Source organism: Pan troglodytes, chromosome 1 (assembly GCF_028858775.2).
Source record: "Pan troglodytes isolate AG18354 chromosome 1, NHGRI_mPanTro3-v2.0_pri, whole genome shotgun sequence".
In the NCBI taxonomy this organism is placed as follows: Eukaryota; Metazoa; Chordata; class Mammalia; order Primates; family Hominidae; genus Pan; species Pan troglodytes.
In genome coordinates, this window is record NC_072398.2 from 94,737,454 (window position 1) to 94,753,252 (window position 15,799).

At 48.0% G+C, this 15,799-nt stretch overlaps 1 protein-coding gene across 9 annotated transcripts in view; it reads right to left on the bottom strand.

The window, feature by feature from the left end:
- Window positions 1–15,799, bottom strand: part of IL6R (interleukin 6 receptor) — a 64,351-nt gene that overhangs the window by 17,544 nt on the left and 31,008 nt on the right. For 5 of the 9 annotated variants that reach the window (XM_024348647.3, XM_016927953.4, XM_054671800.2 and 2 more), the window contains 2 exons: window positions 3,444–3,490; window positions 1,963–2,032 (listed from right to left, as the gene is read on the bottom strand). In XM_024348647.3, coding sequence (XP_024204415.2) covers window positions 1,963–2,032; window positions 3,444–3,490 — 117 coding nt within the window. Of the gene's footprint in view, window positions 1–1,962; window positions 2,033–3,443; window positions 3,491–6,467; window positions 6,516–14,354; window positions 14,538–15,799 lie in introns of those variants that run through there. The other 4 variants (XM_024348646.3, XM_024348642.3, XM_024348643.3 and 1 more) reach the window with 2 other exon arrangements.

Consider the following 15,799-nt stretch of genomic DNA (forward strand, 5'->3'; position numbering starts at 1 on the left):
CGGCACCAGTTACTGAGATAGGGAAGATGGAGAAGAACAGATCTGGGTTGAAGAGGTGGGGAGGCGTCAGGTGTTCTCTTTTAGACATGTTAAATTTGAGAATGCTAGCCAGGCGCGGTGGCTCACACCTGTAATCCCAGCACTTTGGGAGACTGAGGCAGGCAGATCACCTGAGGTGGGGAGTTCGAGTCCAGCCTGACTAACATGGAGAAATCTCGTTTCTACTAAAAATACAAAATTAGCCAGGCGTGGTGGTGCATGCCTGTAATCTCAGCTACTCGGGAGGCTGAGGCAGGAGAATCGCTTGACGAGACTCCGTTTCAAAAAAAAGAAAAAAAATCATCAGTGAGGGTGGACGAAGAGGACTGGAGGTTCCCCTCCTCCATAGCAGCTTTTGTTTTTGTTGTTGTTGTTTTGTTTTTTTGACATGGAATCTCACTCTGTGGCCCAGGCTAGAGTGCAGTGGCTCGATCTCAGCTCACTGCAACCTCTGCCTCCCAGGTTCAAGCGATTCTCTTGCCTCAGCCTCCCAAGTAGCTGGGATTATAGGCACCTGCCATCACGCCTGGCTAATTTTTGTATTTTTAGTAGAGATGGGGTTTCACCATGTTGGCCAGGCTAGTCTTGAACTCCTGACCTCAGGTGATTCTCCTGCCTCGGCCTCCCAAAGTGCTGGGATTACAAGCGTAAGCCACTGCGCCCGGCCCATAGCAACCTTTGAACACCCAACCTCTTGCATCCCACCCATACCATTCAAAGCCCATTTCAAATGGCACCTCCTCCATGAGCTTTCTGTGACTGATCAGCTTGATATACTCTTTCAAATCTCTAAATTCCACTTTGCTTTATCTGTGCCTCCCTTTTGGCCCATCTCACATGCTGGTCTTTGTCACAGTTACCAGTTTACTCTTTGTCAGAGCCTGGACTGTAGCCTCCTTGAGAACAAGGATGGCTCTAATCCTCTCCGAGTCCCCAGCTGTGCAGAGCTCAGCCCCAGGTATTTAGCAGGTCCTCCACAGGTGCACTGCACCATGGTAGGGCTTTGTACCTGGGCTGTTGTAGCAGAGGCAGCCAGCATCAGTGCAGGCAGGAATCCACCCAGGGATGGGGAACGAGGGCAAGGACTGCCTCACGAAGCCCAAGAGTCATCAGGGGAGCCGCTCAACTACTGAACCTCTGGAGTCTGGATTCCATAAGTCCCATATACCTAGTCAAACACAGGACTTATGATCTTTCTTGATTCAAATACTGGTAAGCTTTCCTGGTCTTGCAGGGATAGGGAATCAAAAGCATTGAAATCAAGGGCTCCCAAAATAAAGATTTCCTTCAACAGGTATTCCATTTCGGACTCCAATAATCTTGTTTGCAGCACATTCATTTGTATTGTGGGCCAACTGTGAAATATCTCACTTTTCAAATATCTCGAAGTGATTTGTCCCACTTTTCTTACGGTCTCCTCATTATATCTTAGCTAACAATATCAAAGTTAAACATATAAAGTAATAAAAGGACATTTCTGGCCAGGCACGGTGGCTCATGCCTGTAATCTTAGCACTTTGGGAGGCCGAGGTGGGTGGATCACAACGTCAGGAGTTCAAGACCAGCCTGGCCAACATAGTGAAACCCTGTCTCTAGTAAAAATACAAAAATTAGCTGGGCATGGTGGCATGCGCCTGTAATCCCAGCTACTTGGGAGGCTGAGGCAGGAGAATCGCTTGAACTCGGGAGACAGAGGTTGTGGTGAGCCAAGATCATGCCACGGCACTCCAGCCTGGGCAACCGAGCAAGACTCTCTCCAACACACACACACACACACACACACACACACACACACAAAAGAACATTTCTGCGATTGATCTGTGATTGATCCTCTGACAACATGTCCAAATAAGAAAGGACTTTCTGCAGAGACAAATCTTCTATCCCTCGGACCCTGGGAATATGAAAATACCCAGTCCTTACCTGGGAGGCTTGTCGCATTTGCAGAATCTCTGAAGAGAATATTATCATCGTCTTTATTAGTAGTAAGTGCCTAAAAGAGACATTCCTCACCATCAGCCTGTTTCTGCAGATTGCACCATCATTCAGAACCAGTTCAGGAGTTACCTCCTCCTCAGAGCCCTCCCTGATCCACCCAAAGCATTCCTTTCTCCATTTCATTCATAACAGTGGAAAAATCAATAATACTATTATTTGCATTTTTTCTATCCACATCATGCCTGCTAAAGGTGGGGCTTTCTTTCCACCTGCCTCTCCACCAAAAGCTTAAAGCTGCACAGAGAAGATGCTCAGTGGATACACTGAAGCAGCTGTTGTCCTTACAGGTCCGATGCAAGGATGCAGGTACTACCGTGACTGGAATGCTGGTTCCACCACTTACGAGCTATGTCACCTTGGACAGACTTCTTTTTTTTTTGTTTGTTTGTGAAATGGAGTTTCACTCTTGTCGCCCAAGCTGGAGTGCAATAGCATGATCTCGGCTCACTGCAACCTCCGCCTCCCAGGTTCAAGCGATTCTCCTGCCTCAGCCTATCAAATAGCTGGGATTACAGGCATGCGCCACCACACCCAGCTAATTTTGTATTTCAGTAGAGAAAGGGTTTCTCCATGTTGGTCAGGCTGGTCTTGAACTCCTGACCTCAGGTGATCTGCCTGCCTCAGCCTCCCAAAGTGCTGGGATTACAGGTGTGAGCCCCTGTGCCCGGCCCTGGCCTCAGACTTCTTAACTCACGTTAAGAAGCCCTTACAAGCACTCCCTTGCAATGTTAACATAAGGAGCCAATGAAACAGCAAATGCAAGGCTCACAGTTTAGCAGGATGTGGCCAGTCCTCAGTCGGTGTCAGTTTCCCCAGAACCCGTGTTGGGAGCACTCTAGCCCCATGGGTATGGGCTTCACCTGCAGCTGTTCCTACATGGAACACAGATAAGGTTCAAGAGCCCCAGGCTCCTTCCCTGTGCTGCACAGCTCCAGAAGTGGCTATGACTCCCAGCTTAGCATTTAGGGAATTAAGGGCCACAGGAGGAGATATAGTTGGATAGGAAATTGGATTACTCCAGGAATTTGTTAAGCAGCTTCAGAGGTAATCCTCTTTCCAGCAAATTATGACACCAAGAGTCCACAGGGGAAGGATGCAGATAAACAGAATCCAATCTCAAGCTAAGCCATTAGCGTTGTCCAAAAAGCTCAGAGATGAAACAGCAGCTGCTAGACGCAGAGCAGTTCTGCACGCCAGGCCAGCGCTGCTCCACTCCTTACAGTCCTGGGACAAGATAATTTCTATGATTCCCTTTCACAGGGGTTTGAAAAGCACAGGTAACTCACCACGACCACATTTCTACTAGTGACAGAACTGGATTTAAACCAAATTCGGTCTGGCATCAGCCCACACTCCTAAACACGAGGTGCTGCAGCCCTGACCCTTTTACAAGAACAGGAGCTCACCTGCGTGGGGGTGGACACCTCGTTCTCAGCTGGAGGACTCCTGGATTCTGCGGACAGAAGAAAGGCTCATTATTAGTGATTCATGGGCCCTGGAGTCCTGTCTCAGGGGCTTCAGCATCAGAAAAAAAAAGTTCATCTCAATGTTATTTAAAAGAACAGCATGGGCTGGGCGCGGTGGCTCACGTCTGTCATCCCAGCACTTTGGGAGGCTGGGTAGATCACCTGAGGTTAGGAGTTCGAGACCAGCCTGACCAACATGGAGAAACCCTGTCTCTACTAAAAATACAAAATTAGCTGGGTGTGCTGGCACATGCCTGTAATCCCAGCTACTCGGGAGGCTGAGGCAGGAGAATCGTTTGAACCTGGGAGGCAGAGGTTGCAGTGAGCCGAGATCATGCCATTGCACTCCAGCATGGGCAATAAGAGCAAAACTCCGTCTCAAAAACAAAACAAAACAAAACAAAACAAAACAAAAAACAGCATGCTGGAAATAACCAAATATCCAACCATAAGGGACTAGCTGTAGAAATTATGACACAACTACATAATGCAGAAACTTTTAAAATTTATTTATATATATATATGTGTGTATATATATATATGTATGTGTGTGTATATATATATGTATGTGTGTGTGTATATATATATATATATATATATTTTTTTTTTTTTTTTTTTGAGATGGAGTTTCACTCTTTTGCCCAGGCTGGAGTGAAGTGGCATAATCTTGGCTCACTGCAACCTCCACCCACTGGGTTCAAGCGATTCTTCTTCCTCAGCCTCCCAAGTAGTTGGGATTATAGGCGCCCACCACCACACCCAGCTAATTTTTGTATTTTTAGTAGAGACAGGGTTTCACCATATTGGCCAGGCTGGTCTCGAACTCCTGACCTCAGGTGATCTATCCGCTTTGGCCTCCCAAAGTGCTAGGATTACAGGCATGAGCTACCGTGCCTGGCCAATTATTATATATTTTTTGAGACAGGGTCTCGCTCCGTCGCCAGGCTGGAGTGCAGTGGCATGATGATGGCTCACTGTAGCTTTAACTTCTGGGCTTCAGTGATCCTCCCATCTCAGCTTCCCAAGTATCTGGGACTACAGGCGTGTGCCACCACGTCTGGCCAAAAATATTTTAGAAAAACATTGAAGACATGACATAATGCTGTATGAAGAATGCAAGACAAGAAAAATTCTATGTATTTTGATTCAAACTTTCTAAAGAAATATATTTTTATGATTATTGTGTAACACAGTATATATCATAATACTATATATTTGCACACAGGAAGAAGAAAATGGAAAGATACACATCACCAGAGATAAGCACTATTTCAATTTCCTTCTATGCACCTTTTTGCAATAAAAAATATACGACAAAGAAATATTCATTTGCCTGTATGGGTTTAGTACACATTGCAGCAGCAGGGATGTGGACCAGGCACCCTCACGGCTCCCTCCCCCTGCACGGGAACAGTGTTTCTGCGGAAACCCCAAGGCAAGAGGAGGCTAAGTATCCAAGCGAAAGCCTGGGCCTTAACCGTAACAGGCAGTGAGTGGAATGCTCTGGATTTCAAAACATTTTCTTGTCAGCTCATCATTTTTCCATCAAGAATTCTAAAATTCCACAGAATGGTTTAGACAAAAATCACGAGCCTCGCTGGGCCAGGAGTAAGGACTAGCAAGGAGGCGGGGAGAGGGTGACCCTGCTTCGGCGTCAGGGAGGGTTTCCAGAATTCCTGGAGTATGCCGTCACCAGTAAGGGGGAAACCACACACCAGCAGCACCAGAGGAAGTATAAGAATGCATCCACTCTTCCCATTGTACAGAGGGGAAACAGAGGCCCAGAGAGGGAAAGCGGCTTGTTCAAGGCCGCACAGCAAGTGCGACCTGAATTGAACCTAGAATTCATGGGAGGGACCCAGTTTATTGTTCCTTTGCGTTCTTCCCAGCCCAGCAGAGGACAGTTACACATTCATAGCCCAAGGTATCTAAAGGATGACCTGAGGGCATGGAGGCACTAGAATGAAAGCTAAAATCAGAAGACAAAGAAGATGGGGGCAGGCCGGACTCACACCTGTAATCCCAGCACTTTGGGAGACTGAGGCTGGAGAATCCCATGAGGCCAGGAGTTTGAGACCAGCCTGGGTAACATAGTGAGACCTCATCTCTAAAAAAAAAAAGAAGAAAACAAGAAGAAGATGGGGCAGCCCTGAATAGAAAATATGGCTGCCCATGGATGCTCGTGCAGTTCAGCAGTTTTCCAAACCCCGCCAGAGTCAGCTTCGTCTGGAGCCTTGAAGGCTCCACCTTGCTTGTTGCCTCAGAACCATGGAAATGGGACCCAGTCATTAGGGCTTTTTTTTTTTTTTGAGACCGAGTCTCGCTCTGTCGCCTGGGCTGGAGTGCAGTGGCGCAAACTCAGCTCACTGCAAGCTCCGCCTCCTGGGTTCAAGCCATTCTCCTGCCTCAGCCTCATGAGTAGCTGGGACTACAGGCGCCCACCACCGCACCCGCCTAATTTTTTGTATTTTTAGTAGAGACGGGGTTTCACCATGTTAGCCAGGATGGTCTCGATCTCCTGACCTGGTGATCCGCCCGCCTCAGCCTCCCAAAGTACTGGGATTACAGGTGTGAGCCACCGCGCCCAGCTGTCATTAGGGTTTTTTAAAGGCTCCCCATACTATACTCAAGACAGATGCTTCAGGAAGAAAGTTTCTACTCTCAGTCCTGACCCCCAACACAGCCTGTGGCCCAGAGAATGCCCAGTAACCTCTGGCGGCTCAGGTTTCTGGGGTTAAAGTGGGAATGAACCACAAAGCCACAGGAAGAAGGGAGGAGAGACCGTGGGACCCACAGGCTCAGTAGCGCCAGGCAGCTCCTCCATGCTGAGCAAGGGGACCCTACTTCACACCTTTCTTCGCAGCCTTTAAACCACCCAACAGACAGCTCATCACTGCTCCTCTATTCGTGTAGAAACAAATAAATAAACCTCACTGAGGAGCCTCCTGAGGAGAAATGACTCACCTCCAGCTGGGTCCCAAATGCCACCCGGGATGGTCTGTGGAGAGAAGCCTAGTGGAGACAAGTACAGAAAAGGCTGTGTGTACAAATCTCCACAGTGTCTGGGTGCCAAAAGCGCCCCTCATTTTGAGGTTTCACCCTTCCTCATTTGGGGGGGGCGGGTGTGGGGGGCAGTTAAGGAGTCTTTTTGTTGTTAAGACAGGGTCTCCCTCTGTTGCCCAGGCTGGAGTGCAGTAGTGCAATCATAGCTCATTGCAGCCTCCAACTGCTGGGCTCAGGTGATCCTTCCACCTCAGCCTCCCACTTAGCTAGGACTACAGGTGTGCACTGCTATGCCCAACTAATTTTTTTTTAACTTTTTTTTGTAAAGACAGGGTCTCCTTATGGTGCCCGGCTGGTCTCTATCTCCTGGGCTCAGGCAATCCTCCCCCATCAGCCTCGTAAAGTGCTGGGATTATAGGCCTGAGCCACCACGCCTGACCAAGCATCCTTTCTTTTATGAAATTATGGTGATGGTAAATGCTAATAGCTATTTATCACTTACTTGTTACATTTTATGTCCTTACTTAGCAAAATTAAAAGCTGGCAACCAGCCGGGCATGGTAGCTCATGCCTGTAATCCCAGTACTTTGGGAGGCCGAGGTGGGTGGATCACCTGAGGTCAAGAGTTAAGACCAGCCTGACCAACATGGAGAAACCCCGTCTCTACTAAAAATACAAAATTAGCCGGGCATGATGGCGCATGCCTGTAATCCCAGCTACTCAGGAGGCTGATGCAGGGGAATCGCTTGAACTCAGGAGGTGGAGGTTGCGGTGAGCTGAGATCACGCCATTGCACTCCAGCCTAGGCAACAAGAGCGAAACTCCGTTTCAAAAAAAAAAAAAAAAAGCTAGCAACTTTAATTGGTCCCCAGAATTGTTTTTGAAATTGTACAGACCCGTGAAATCCCAACGTTTAGGAATCGCCCAGTTGTGCACAAGGATGTCAGGCGGATAGGCAATGGGAGGATGAGGGAGGAGGGTCGTGGAGAGGGGCACGAAGAGTGGAGTGCAACAGAATGGCTGACTGCTAGATGCTATTGAGATGTGGCAAGAACCCAAACCAAGGCAGAGACATTTGGTGCGATGTGCAAGCTCCTGGCTGGGTAGCTGGGTGGGTGGGGTGTCCCCTGGACAAGCAGGGCAGGGAGATCTGTGAGGGGTGTGATATGTTTGGTTTGGGTCATGCGGAGCACCTGGCACAGGAGGGAGGATCTGGCCAGAAGTCTGGGCCAAGTTGAAGACATGAATCCAAAGCTCGAGAGACAGGCTTGGCAGGAGATATGGGTGAAAGGCAGTCATGCTGGCATTTATTGCACCCTTGTCATGTGCCAGGCTCTGTGCTAATTGCTTCTCACCTCACTGAAGCCTCACAACCCAGCAAGGCTGGGGTTTGGGTTTTTTGAGGCAGGCATTATTATTCCCATTTGACAAATAAGCAAACTGAGTCTCAGTGAGGTACTTCCCCAGGGTCGTGCTAGTCAAGGGCAAGGGCAGCAACTAGACCCAATGCTGCCTGACTCCAGAGCCAGTGCTCTGCACAAAGTGGCAGGTGATGCAGTGGAAGTGGGCGGGGCCCCAGTGGAATGTTCCAGAAAGCTGCAGAAAACAGGGCAGAGAGGGAATTCAGGGATGCCATATGGATAAGTGAACAGGGCAAAATCTCTCCGGAAATGTGTAACCAAGGCTCTTTAACCCCAGAATGTCCCACTTGGGAGTGCTGCAGAGAGGAACAAAACAAACTCCTCCAGAATGGATGGCCAAAGAGTTTGAGAAGATAATATGTAGCTGGAGGCACTGACCGCCCAGTCCTGGCTTCAGGGCACCCCCTCATGTGCCAATGCAAACCTTTGGTATCACCTCCTCCAACAGGTGTGATTCCCATTCTTGGGGAATAGGAGAGGGAGTTAAAGGGATTATTTGTGAGAAGCAAGGAATAACCCCCTTATACCTAATGGGCTTTTCCCAGGCATTTTGCCCCACGCCGTCTTTGAAAAGGGGCTCCAGCCTGGCACAGTGGCTCATGGCTATAAATCCCAGAGCTTTGGGAGGCTGAGGCAGGAGGATCACTCGAGGCCTGTGCAACATAGGGTGACCTCATCTCTGTAAAATATTTTTTAAAAAATTAGCCAGGCATCGTGATGCATGCCTATAGTCCTAGCTACTCAGAGGCTGAGGCAGGAGTTCAAGGCTGGAGTGAGCTATGATTATGCCACTGCACTCCGGCTTGGGCAACAGAATGAGATACCATCTCTGAAAAAAAAAAAAAGAAGAAGAAGAAAATGATTTTGTGATTCCCCCAGACTCAATGTTGATGTGACAGGGAGAACTTCCATCAGGAGAGGATAAATTCAGAACTCCCGCTTGAGAGAAAGCTGCCGACCGTGAGCCCTGTCCACAGGTACCAGCCTGTTTTTCCTGCCCTGCACAATTTCCATGAGCTGCTGCTGCAGGTGCTGACAGACGTGACCTGGCCTTGCTGGCCAAAGCAGGGCTAAGACAGAGTGACCCTGGGACCCCCAACTTCATACAAAAGGCTATCCTGGGCTACAGTCTGTGCGGGGGCCAGGCCCCAGCCTCAAGGGGGCAGCACCTGCTGAAGTCCAGGCTCCAGAGCCCCACTCTATGGCATTCCACTTCCACTCCTACAGGGGCCCACCAAGGCCGGCCTCCACCTGTCCCACTCAGACCACCCACCCACACACGTGTCGGCCTCACCAAGCAGCTCTCTGCCACCCTCCCCTTGCTCACAGCTCCGTGCCTTTGTACTCTGCCTACAATCCCCATTTTCTGTCTGGGACCCTCCTGCACATCCTTCAAGACATAATTCAATTGTCACCTCCTCCATGAAGCTTTTCCTGCTATCTCTAAACTGCCCCAACAGAACAGTCTGCTTACGGCCTTATCGTGCTGTGAACACCATCTATTACGTATTAGACATACTACAGTGGGGCACGCACCCTCCTCCAGCCCCCTCAAGCACATACTAAAACCACCAGGAAAGCTTTCTCAAACCACCCACTCTACCTCCTCCTCCAGATTCCAATGCAGTGAGTTCACGATGGCATCCAGGATAGTGATTCTGGGATGCCCCTGGTCCCACTCTCCTCCCAAGAACCAGCACTGTCCTGTAATTGCTGATCCCCTTACAAATGCAGTATGCTTTAGCATTTCTAAAGAATATTTTTTCATCAGACTCACAAAAACTCTCTGAAAGGAACAAGATTGGTGCTATCATCCCTACTTTACAGATGACAAGACTGAGGCTCTGAGAGCTGAACTAACTTTACCAATGTCATACAACCTGACTCCCAGGTGCTTCCCAGGACCTCTGTGTCTCCCAAAGGCCACCACTCCCACACCTAGGCTGGGAGGCAGGTGCATCCTGTCTGTCTGGGCCTTGAGAGCTGAAGGTCCTTGGGGTGCGTAAGCTCACCCCACACGGTGATACAGTGTTTAGTACACTGATGCGTCCCTAACAGCCAAATAACCGTGGTCCATAACACACACCTCACCTAGTGCTCTAACCTTCCCCTTATTTTTCAGAACTGCCCGCCAATTTCCAACCTGAATCCCCCTCTTGTGTCAAAATCATCCAAGTTCCTCTTGCTCTTCCCTCAGCAGAGAGGGGAGCAGCAGGTTTCTTTCTTGGATATATTCACCACTGGGTTTTGAAGACTTCCCCTGCCTCAAACCACACATGCATAGGGTGGAGGGCTCAAAGTCTTCCACTCCTTATATGAGAAGAAACCGACTGTTCTATCTGAGCTCCCACAGAAGCTGTGTCTATGCCAAAGAAGCACATCCACCTGAGGCTGGAAAGTGGAGACCGTACCCAGTGCTGGCCAGACAGCCCCCACCACACCATCTTCCAATAGAAGGAGAGTGTCAGCAACTTAAAGAGGGACATCCACAAATGAGACCAGATTCAGGGGAAGGGGGCCAGAAAGGTGAAGAATTCACAGACCATCTCATGTAACAGCCTGGGAAGAGGAGCCCAAGCAGATGCAGGTCTGGGAACTCCAAAAGAATTCAGAGAGAGCAGACTAGGAAATTTGTCATTGGTTATCCCTGAGAACAGAGCAAGGGCCAGTGAGGCCAGAGTTAGGTTCACATAAGAAAGAACTTTCTATTTGAATAGATATTTCTCCAAAGATATATGAATGGCCAAGAAGCACATGAAAAGATCCTCAGCCTGGGTGTGGTGGCTCACGCCTGTAATCCCAGTACTTTGGGAGGCATAGATGGGCAGATCACTTGAGGTCAGGAGTTCAAGAGCAGCCTCGCCAACATGGCAAAACCCCATCTCTGCTAAAAATACAAAAATTAGCTGGGTGTGGTGGTGCATGCCAATCTCAACTACTCGGGAGGCTGAGGCACGAGAATCACTTGAACCCCAGGAGGTGGAGGTTGCAGTGAGCCAAGATCGCCCCACTGCACTCCAGACTGGGTGACAGGGTGAGACTCTGTTTCAATTAAAAAAAAAAAAAAAGACATTAATCATTAGGGAAATGCAAATCAAAACCACAGTGAGATAACACTTCACATCCATAAGGAGGACTATTGCAGCAAAATGAAAAATAACAAATGTTGGCAAGGATGTGGAGAAACTGGAACCCTTATACACTCTGGTGTAAGTGTAAAATGGTGCAGCCACTGTGGAAAACGGCATGGCATTTCCATGAAAATTTAAAAATAGAATTACCATGTAATGCCACAATTATAATTCTGAGTATATACACAAAAGAACTGAAAGCAGGAATCTCAACAGATATTTTACACCCGTGTTCATAGCAGCATTATGCACAACCAAAATGGGGAAGCAAACCCAGTGTCCCCTGACAAATGAATGAATCAACACAATGTGGTATCTCTACACAATGGAATATTATTCAGCCTTAAAAAGGGAGGAAAGTCTGACACATGTTATACCACATGAATAAACCTTGAGGACATTATGCTAAGTGAAATAAGTCAGTCACCAAAGGACAAATACTCTCTGATTCCACTTATTTGAAGTACCTAGAGTGCAGCCTGGGCAACATGGTGAAACCTTGTCTCTACAAAAAATACAAAAATTAGCCAGGCATGGTGGCAGGCGCCTGTAATCCCAGCTACTCAGGAGGGTGAGGCTGGAGAATTGCTTGAACCCGGGAGGCAGAGGTTGCAGTGAGCCAAGGTCACGACAGCGCACTCCAGCCTGGGTGGGTGACAGAGTGAGACTCCGTCTCAAAAAAAAAAGAGAAAAGGAGAGAGACAGAAAGAGACAAAGGAAGGCAGGCAGGCAGGTAGGCAGGCATGCAAGCAAGCAAGCAAGCAAATGAAGTACTAGAGTAGTCAAACTCACAGAAAAAGCAAGTAGACTGGTGGTTGCCACGAGCTGGGGGAAGGAGTGGGTGAAAGGAAAGTTACTGTTTAACAGATTCTGAGTTTCAGTTTTACAAGATGAAAAAAGTCCTGGAGAAGTAAAGTGGTGATGGTTGCACAACAATACTTAATGCCACAGAGCTGTGCACTTAAAAATAATATAAATGGGCAGGGCGCGGTGGCTCACGCCTGTAATCCCAGCACTTTGGGAGGCTGAGGTGGGTGAATCAACTGAGGTCAGGGGTTCAAGACCAGCCTGACCAATATGGTGAAACCCCATCTCCACTAAAAATTTAAAAATTAGCCAGTGATGGTGGCAGGTGCCTGTAGTCCCAGCTACTTGGGAGGCTGAGATAGGAGAATTGCTTGAACCCGGGAGGCAGAGGTTGCATTGAGCTGAGATCACGCCACTGCACTCTAGCCTGGGCGACAGAGCGAGACTCCGTCTCAAAAAATAATAATAATAATATAAATGGTAAATCTTATGTACATTTTACAATTTGAAAATTTTTAGAAGAAACTTTATAAAAAAGCAAGATTGCTTTTAAGCTGCTTGTCACAAGCTTTAAGCTGCTTGTGACTATCTGAACTAAGTGGTTGGAATAAAAGGTAAAATAGGGATCAGCCTATATTTGGAATTCCTATTCCTCTGCACGATGTTAGAGCTGATTTTTCCCCCCTTAAAAAGGCCCCCAAAGCCATACTGATGCTCAGCATTCAGATAAATGAGTGTGTTTGGCTCAAAGTATACACAAATCAAAGAAAACCATGGACAGGTCAATACGATCTACCCTGAAGGATGCACTGATTTATTAAAATGGTCTCCCTAAGTAAGATATAGTAGTTAGGCCCCACTCCTTGTCCAGGTCTGAGCAGGAAAAAAGCTTTTGAGGAGAGGGCCCAATAGAAAGCTGCCTCCTGTCCTTGATGAACAAGGAAAGTGCCAACAAAGATGGAAGCCGGCACTTCATATTATTGCATCCAACTAGGATTACACCCTAAGCCCCAGCATACTCCTCTGGCTCTCCCCAGGACAGGAAAGACAAGGGACAAGGACCCCACAGTACAAAGCCAGCCAGGAGGAAGAGCCATCACCCCACACCATCCAATCTGGTGGAAGAATGTGCAACCCATAGATAAAAGCCTTCTCTCCCTGGGGCCAGGGCTGGGAGAAAGTGGCAGGGGTAGGGATGGGACTGATGTCAATTCTACCTTTTCGTTTTTATCCATACTTACTCAAATAAATGGGTATCTTATTCTTTTTTTTTTTCCTAACTGCCAAGTATTTAAGAATGATTAATTTGGTTCAACTACGCCACAGGGCTAGAAACATTTGACCCCAAAGTGAGCCATGAAGCCATTCTACAGCAAAAACACTGGGAACAATAAAACAGATTGCTGCAAGGGGTAGTAAGCTCTCTGTCTCTGGAAGCATTTAAGCAGAGGCTGGCTGACCACTCTCTGGGTTGTGGTCAGGGAGATTCTTGCATTCTAGATCTGCTAAATCCCAACCTTTCATAGCAGGGTGTTGATAGATAATGTCTCAAGTGGTTTTATTAGGAAAAAAAAAAGCCATATAAGCTTGTTGTTTAGAGTTAAGGAGGGCACCAACAGAGGAACTAGAAACAGAAAGAGTCAAGCAGCTTCCTTAGAAAGCAGGACTAGAAATGGAAGGCATGGGACAAGGGACCACTGCTCAGTGTTATAAGCTGTTTATTACTTCTTTGCCATGTGCATGTATTAATTTGATTAAAATTTTAAAAGTTTAGGCCAGGCGCGGTGGCTCACACCTGTAATCCCAGCATTTTGGGAGGGCGAGGCGGGTGGATCACGAGGTCAGGAGTTCAAGACCAGCCTGGCCAACACAGTGAAACCCCGTCTCTACTAAAAAAAAAAAAATTAGCCGGGCGTGGTGGTGTGCACCTGTAGTCCCAGCTACTCAGGAGGCTGAGGCAGGAGAATGGCGTGAACCCAAGAGGCAGAGCTTGCAGTGAGCCAATATCATGCCACTGCACTCCAGCCTGGGCAACAGAGCGAGACTCCATCTAAAAAAAAAAAAAAATTAGGCTGGGCGCGGTGGCTCACGCCTGTAATCCCAGCACTTTGGGAGGCCGAGGCGGGCGGATCACGAAGTCAGGAGATCGAGACCATCCAGGCTAACATGGTGAAACCCTGTCTCTACTAAAAATACAAAAACAAAATTAGCCGGGCGTGGTGGCGGGCGCCTGTAGTCCCAGCTACTCGGGAGGCTGAGGCGGGAGAATGGCGTGAACCCGGGAGGCGGAGCTTGCAGTGAGCCGAGATTGCGCCACTGCACTCCAGCCTGGGTGACAGAGTGAGACTCCGTCTTAAAAAAAAAAAAAAAAAAAAAAAAAAAAAAATTAAAGTTTAGTCATGTGCAGTGGCTCACACCAGTAATCCCCGCACTTTGGGAGTCTGAGGCTGGTGGATCACTTGAGGCCAGGAGTTCGAGACCAGCCTGGGCAGCATGGTGAAACCCTGTCTCTACAAAACATTTTTTAAAAATTAGCATTGTGGCACACGCCTGTGGTCCCAGCTACTTAGGAGGCTGAGGCGGGAGGATTGCTTGAACCCAGGAGGCAGAAGTTGCCGTGAGCTGTGATTGCACTGCTGTACTCCATCCTGGGCAACGAAGAGAAACCCTGTCTTCAAAAAAAAAAAAAAAAAAAAATTTAAGTTAAAAAAAATTTCCGACCGGGCACAGTGACTCATGCCTATAATCCCAGCACTTTGGGAGGCTGAGGCGGGTGGATCACAAGGTCAGGAGATTGAGACCATCTTGGCTAACACGGTGAAACCCCGTCTCTACTAAAAAATAGAAAAAATTAGCTGGGCGTGGTGGCAGGTGCCTGTAGTCCCGGCTGCTCGGCAGGCTGAGGCAGGAGAATGGCATGAACCTGGAAGGCGGAGCTTGCAGTGAGCCAAGATCATGCCACTGCACTCCAGCCTGGGTGACAGAGCGAGACTCCGTCTCAAAACAAACAAACAAAACAACAACAACAACAACAACAAATTTCCATGGAGTTTTAAAATATATGTATTAATCAGGCAGTTACTAAATAATAAGTTTTCAAAAGTAATTGACAACATGGGGAATATTACATTTATATATATAAATACACACACACATACATGTACCTAGAAAAAGGAAAGCAGCATACTAACATGTTCTCACTGGTTTTCTCTAGGGAGTAAAAGTACTGGTGATAATTATTCTTCATATCTTTCTGGAATTTTTCATGCTCTAATTTCAACAATCCCCAATGGCAATTATTACTACCTTTAACATTTGAAAAAAATAAAAAGCCCTAGATTAAATACGGCTAACTTCTCTGCAGTGCATCCCTCCAGCTGTGGTGGGATCCCCACCCGCCTGCCCTGAGTCTGGGCTGGCAGCTGAGGATGAGAAGCCACAGGGAGAACCCAGGGCCTCGGCCACCAGCCAGCACCATCGTCAGACATGTGACCGAGGCCATCTCAGACCATCCCAATCTGATGGCAGCTGCATTCCTGATTCAGGCAAGACTAGCAGAAGAGCTGCCTAACTGACTGTATTTTTGAAATTTCAAGCCGATAAATGATTGTCGTTTTTAAGCCTCTAGTTGTTTGTTTTGAGACGGAGTTTCGTTCTTATCACCCAGGCTGGAGTGCAGTGGCGCGATTTCGGCTCACTGCAACCTCCGCCTGCTGGGTTCAAGAGATTCTCCTGCCTCAGCCTCCTGAGTAGCTGGAATTACAGGCACCTGCCACCATGTCCAGCTAATTTTTTGTATTTTTCGTAGAGACAGGGTTTCACCATGTTGGCCAGGCTGACCTCAGGCAATCCACCCGCCTCAGCCTCCCAAAGTGCTGGGATTACAGGTGTGAGCCACCACACCTGGCCTAAGCCACTAGTTTTGAGGCAACTT